Source organism: Anarrhichthys ocellatus, unplaced genomic scaffold (assembly GCF_004355925.1).
Source record: "Anarrhichthys ocellatus isolate YVR2014 unplaced genomic scaffold, GSC_Weel_1.0 scaffold14, whole genome shotgun sequence".
NCBI classification, from domain to species: domain Eukaryota; kingdom Metazoa; phylum Chordata; class Actinopteri; order Perciformes; family Anarhichadidae; genus Anarrhichthys; species Anarrhichthys ocellatus.
Genome location: NW_022280044.1, coordinates 7,165,658 through 7,171,509, shown reverse-complemented (window position 1 = coordinate 7,171,509; position 5,852 = coordinate 7,165,658). Strand labels below are relative to the sequence as shown.

Genomic DNA, 5,852 nt, shown 5'->3' with positions numbered 1-5,852 from the left:
CACACACACACACAGTGGAGACATTTACTGGCAGTCCCACTGAAGCCTTTAAACCTTCTCAGAGCCTTTAACTCTCAAGTCGGCCTCAGATCTTCAAACAGAAAGTTTGAGTCAATTCCCATGGCCCTCACAGAATCTCAAGTAAATTTCTGATTCAAGTGAAACCTCGGTCCGGGCCGGTGTCATCGATACCCAACACACACACACACATATAAAGACACAGCAAACCCTCTCTTTTCCCCCAAGGCGTTCAAAACCACTTCTCTGAATAATTCACCGGGTCTGCTTTGTCCATCGATCCCTCGCTGCACCTCTCACTCACGCAGACACATCTTTCACTTAACACACCAGGCCAGGACCGGCATAATGGGCCCCTTCATCACAATTCATCACTGCCGTGGATTCCTCCTCCTTCCCTCACCAATACCTTCTACAGGTTGAACAGCAGGCTGTGTTCTCTCTTGTCCTTGTTGTTTGCATCATAACAAAAACAAATAAAATGTCAAGTGAGTCAATCTCACGTCGTCTAATCTCTTTTACTGCCTTTGCCCTCAAGAAGTTTCAAAATTTTCTCATAACACAAAATTTCTTCATAACACAAAATCACTCTAAATGCTGTTATCGGAGCCAAAAGCAATTATTAGGATTTATTTTGAGCCTGCTTTAATAATTCAAACCGATATCAGTTCCTCCAAACACTTCAAAACCGTTTCAATATTTAGCACAGACGTTGAAGCTCATAATGATCTTGCCGTTCTTTTGAAGATATTCTCTCACATTCCCCGGCCTGCTTCTTGAATGATGCGTTCACTGACTTTCATCTCCTTTGTGCGGCTGCACGCTGACCCTGTATCTCAGCAACAGACATCTCTTTCTTTACATTCATCAACCCAGCAACATTACCCATAATCCACCGTGGTCCAGCTATTTCGCTTTCATGGTGATATGGCACACAGCAAAACAAAATCCCGAAATACATCAGAAGGCAAAATCCAGTAAGTTCAGACAAGAACAGAAAACCCTCCTTCTCCCAGATCTCCATTACAATAAAGATTTTATGATTTGTTAACTATCCAGAGGGACATGGTCCGGATGTGGCTTCAAATACTCTTTACATACAATAAATAAATAAATAACTAATAAATAAATAAAGCTCATCTAATCTTTTTCCCTTTTTGAGAAATTCTGGATATTCGCTCGTAACATGCTTAGTGTATTTTCAAAATAAACTACCGTCCTTACAGGACATTTAGGTTTAGGCAACAAAACCACTTAGTTGGGTTTAGTGACTCACGTGATTAGAGACGCTATCAACTGTTGTGATAACATGTCCACTTTAAGGGGACACGAAAGTCGTGTGTCTGGAGGATTCGGGTTTCTTGGCCAGCTTTTACATATTGGACAGCGATTGGCTTTCGAGTTTGAGAAGAACCAAATCCAGTTTACCTGATGAATCTCAGATTTTACAGAGGTGCACAAAGATCTTTCTTTGTCCCACAAAGTGACATCTGATGCTTCCCAACAAAATACATTTCCTTGCCCAAAGAAATTATTTCTCCAGCAATTTCAATGTCAGAGAAGGAAGTGGCAGACACAGAAAACAATTAAACAAAAGCCCGGGAACTTGGCATGTAAAAGCAGCCGCCATTTTCTTACCGGTCATCCTCTCTGTATTCAAAATCAGTCTGGTTGACTCGGTGGAGTGTAGGGAAGAGGAAAATGAAGAAATGGAATTGGAAGGATTTGTTTCATCCAACAGAAAAATCAGCATGACACTGATTTTGGAACGTAATAAGCCAAATGATTTAAGTGTTTTTATTCACCAAAATGACTTTTAGAGCAACGGTGTGTGTGTTAAGAGTAGTCATACATGCTCACGCTGTCAACCATAGTGATGCTCGCGATGTATTAGGTTTCATAACATCAGAATACTAAAACCGTTGTACGTTCGCAGTAGTAATGAGGTGCCACAGATCATCCTCTTTTTGACACCCAATGAATGTTAATGGCTCTGATTTCAGCAGCATGCGTTGCGTTGGAAGAATTCATGTGCAGAGTGTGACATTTCCAATCTTTATTCAGTCCAGTTAGTCCCAACAGATCTTCACACCATCCCAATCTTTTCCACTCAAAATGATAAAGAAAACAAAGAAAACCAGAAACAAACACACCTTGGACAGTGAGAGCTTTTCTGCAAAATTTGGCATATGTATATTGCATTATTACAGTTTTACAAACAAATGTACAACAAATACATCATAAATCGACTCTTTATTGTGAGACAGTGGGGAGCCAGCTTGCGTGGGGTGTTTTCTTCTTCTTGTGCCTGTACGCAGACGTCTGAGCCGTGACTTTCCTTTACGAGGAGTACTCATACTCCTCTGCACTGCGGCGGCCGAAATCCATCCACCCCAAGTAGTCCCTGTCTGCTATCCGGTGGTTGGCGCTCAGTCCGTTGCCTCTGTTGTTCGCCGTGGAGTTTCTACGCACAGAACCTGGGAGGAGAAGTGGGGAGGAGGAGGAGGAGGAGTGGAGGTGATAGAAAGAGTGGGTGGAGGAGGAACAGAGCAGGAGGGAAATTAGTATTCCTCACAGTTTGTAGAGCATGAGAGCGGCTAAAAACTTCACTGGGTTTGTTTTTCCTGCTTTTGGTTTGTTTCTGCGTAGAGACAGCTGGAGAAGGCTAGTTTGAAATGTGTTTCAAGCGAATGTGGTGCAATAACAGAGTGAATGCGATCCTGTAATTCCCTGAAACACTCTGACGGAGCTGAAAGGATTCATTTAACTAAAACATGCTATTAAATCTGGTGGCAGTTTTGGGCGAGATAGGACACAAGTGATGCTCTCACTATAGTCTTCATGCACTGAAATGTATTTGCATTGATTGATGCTTTTAATATGAAAAATATGTCATCACTTTTACAGCTTTTTCTTTAGCAGTTTTTAGCAGTTAGTTGAGTTCCTTACCAAATTATGATTTTCACAATCTGGTGTTTATACTCTTCCAGAGACAAACGTGTTTTCATCTCCACCAGCTGATCTGTGTTTGGTTTCTGGGACTATTTGGGTTTTTAAAATGTTGTGAAGCTGGTTTGCTTTTTGGACATTTTAATTGTCTCTTCCTCGTTATGTATCTCACATTCACACAACGCCGAGATAAAAGGGGGACATTCCACCACCAGCTGGACTTTAGGGTGACAACATACTATTACCGTCTCCTTGTGTGTCCATGCATGTACATTTCTTAATATGCGGCCTACATTTGTACCAACGGGTGTCCATTCCCTCGAAATGATCATCGCGCCCTCATTTCTTCTTCTTCTCCCCCCCCCACACACACACTGTGACCTCCCTTCTTTTAAAACAGAAGTAGGAATGCTATCCTTTTGGTAATCAATTGAGCGCTAGCAGAGATGCTGTTTTCACTCCACCCACATCCTCCTACGCAACACACACACACACACGGGCACGCACACACACACACACACACGCACACACACACACACACACACACACACACAGCGTTTAAGTTCCCTGGTGTGCTGAGAAGATTGGCTGCAGTAGGCTCAACAACGACACCTCCTACACCGAAACATGCAAGTGAACAGCAAGCACACGAACACTGACACCCACAAACACACACGCACGGTTACACAGAAAACACACATACACACATCCCCTTACAGTACATATCGATTTCAATGTGCCCTTTGACATTTTATAGTCTTCACTGTCTGGCTGAATGGTCTGTTTTTGCATTTATTTATTGTTTTGCTGATGCTTATGCAACACCAGATGATAAACTTTAAGCAGAAAACTTTTTCTTCAGAGCAGAGAGACTTTTTTCTAACCTTTGATCTCGTGTTGAAAAATGTCACATGTCTATAGCTACGTGACAATGAGACAGTTTCCGGCTACTTGTCCTGCTTAGAGACCGTGGACACACATGAAGTTTCTGGAAGCCAAACAGAAGATGCAGGTCTTGACGTTGAGTATATGCATGTGTGTGCGTGCGTGTGTGTGTGTGTGTGTGTGTGTGTGTGTGTTGTGTCAGAGACATTCACACAGCCAGAGAGATCAGAGTGCTGAACATGAGGAACTATGACAGGGTTGAGGGCTTTTTCTCCTGGCATTGAAGAAGTAGAAAGTGAAATAAGATGGTATTGAGGAGAATGACCGGAAGGCTGCGCACTCTCATACACGCTTTTTCAAACCACAAAAGCTTTTCAGAGCCACTAATTCATTTTACAAAGCTGTGCTGTGCGCTGATTCCAATAATTAGCACGATCGAGGGGAGGAGAATGGGAAGGGGAAAAAAGCACTTGTCTCTGAAAATGAACCTATTTTGCAAATATATGTAGTTGCCAGATGTTTCTCTCTACGCACTCGCATTCACAAACATCTACCCGCTTACTATCCTTCAAGATGCTGAAGGTGTGCATCCTCACACACACACACACACACACACACACACACACACACACACACACACATACACACCTTTCCTGGAGGAGATGAGTCTTGCCAGCAGCTCACTGAGGTTGGCTCGGGAGTCAGCATCCTCCTCAGCCAGAGGAAGAGCCTTCAGCTGGGGGACAGAGCGGCTGTGTTGGAGGTGGGGCTCTCCAAAGGTGTGGGTGTCACCCTCAAGGAGAGCTGCTCAACACAGACAAATGAAGACACACAAGGGCAGATGTCAGATAAGGAAATTTACTGTGATATATTAGTGCAACGTGCCTTTTCTTCTTTCTTTTTATCCCCCGCTGTGAGAAGTTAGTACCTTCAGAAGCAGCGGACGCGGAGCGGTGGCCCTTGTCTAGAGGCTGGGAGGAGAAGGGGAGCCCCAAACAGCTCGTACACAAGACTGCCAGCACGACGCACACACACAACCCTGCAGTCATCTAAAACACAGAGAGAGAGAGAGAGAGGAGGAAAAGTTTAATGAATCTGAGATGCGTTCTCCTCTCCTGACTCAACAGTCATCTTCCACACTGAGAAACCACAACTGAGCCCATCTGCCAGACAACTGCTCTTTCGCAGTTGTAGCTCTGACTGCACCGAAAAAAAGGAGCGTGAATCAGAAACAGCATAATATAATATTCACACTGTCATCCAATGGGCACGGCGCGCAGCACACTGAGGATAGTTGCATCTCAATTTCAGCAGGTTCAAGCGACCCGATTGTCAATGCGGAGAGAATCTCTCATTTCCACAAATTGGCGTTGGGAAAACTGGAAATATGTTGAGTAAAATGAAAAAAAGTAAAGCATGTTATTATTTAAAATCTAAAACCTTCTAATCGTTATAGAACAAATACACTAAATGGTATGTATTTGCATACATATTTATTTTACATATGAAAGAAAATCAAGGCAAAATTGACACAAAATTGTAAAAATGCTGAATATTTTCTTTTACATTTTTATAAAAACTGCCTCCATGTCTGAATCCCAGTTTGATTACAAAGAAGAAAAACTACTTTCACAATATTAAAAACCATCTTGTAAAAAAGCTTAAAGCTCTGGTCTGTCATACAATAAAAAAATAAATAGCGGTTTCCTTACCTTGAGAAAAGAGGTTCAGTGTCAGAGGAGTGTGTGAGAGTAAGCAGAGCACTTCTCTGTTGAGTGGGAAGGATGTCCTTTTTATACTCCACGCTCAGCGCCCTGTGTGTGTGTGTGTGTGTGTGTGTGTTGCCTCAGCGTACATCCTGTGTATTCCTGCGTGTGTTTGCGAGCCTTGTGTGAGCATATTTGCTACAATCTCAACAATGGCAACAGCTTGCTTCAGTTTTATCGTCTTTATTGTTTGCCCATCATAAAAAAATAAGTGTATTTTTGTGAAGCATACTG

The 5,852-nt window shown here is 42.8% G+C and overlaps 1 protein-coding gene across 1 annotated transcript; it reads right to left on the bottom strand.

Annotated features, from left to right (window-relative positions):
- Positions 1-1,882: 1,882 nt before the first annotated feature.
- LOC116387151 (cholecystokinin-like) lies at positions 1,883-5,614 on the bottom strand. The gene is made up of 4 exons (XM_031853985.1): positions 5,565-5,614; positions 4,781-4,901; positions 4,501-4,656; positions 1,883-2,495 (listed from the first exon to the last, which is right to left on the bottom strand). Exons 2-4 carry the CDS (start codon positions 4,899-4,901, stop codon positions 2,359-2,361), a joined length of 414 nt encoding a protein of 137 aa, XP_031709845.1. The 5' UTR covers positions 5,565-5,614; the 3' UTR covers positions 1,883-2,358.
- Positions 5,615-5,852: the final 238 nt, after the last annotated feature.

Bases quoted from the DNA above. Each gene is read 5' to 3' on its own strand.
- LOC116387151 (XM_031853985.1), bottom strand. From the start codon at position 4,901: ATGACTGCAGGGTTGTGTGTGTGCGTCGTGCTGGCAGTCTTGTGTACG. The intron at 4,657-4,780 runs GTACTAACTTCT...TGTGTTGAGCAG, and splicing joins CGCGTCCGCTGCTTCTGAAG to CTCTCCTTGAGGGTGACACC. The intron at 2,496-4,500 runs GTGTGTATGTGT...TTCTCCTCCCAG, and splicing joins ACTCATCTCCTCCAGGAAAG to GTTCTGTGCGTAGAAACTCC.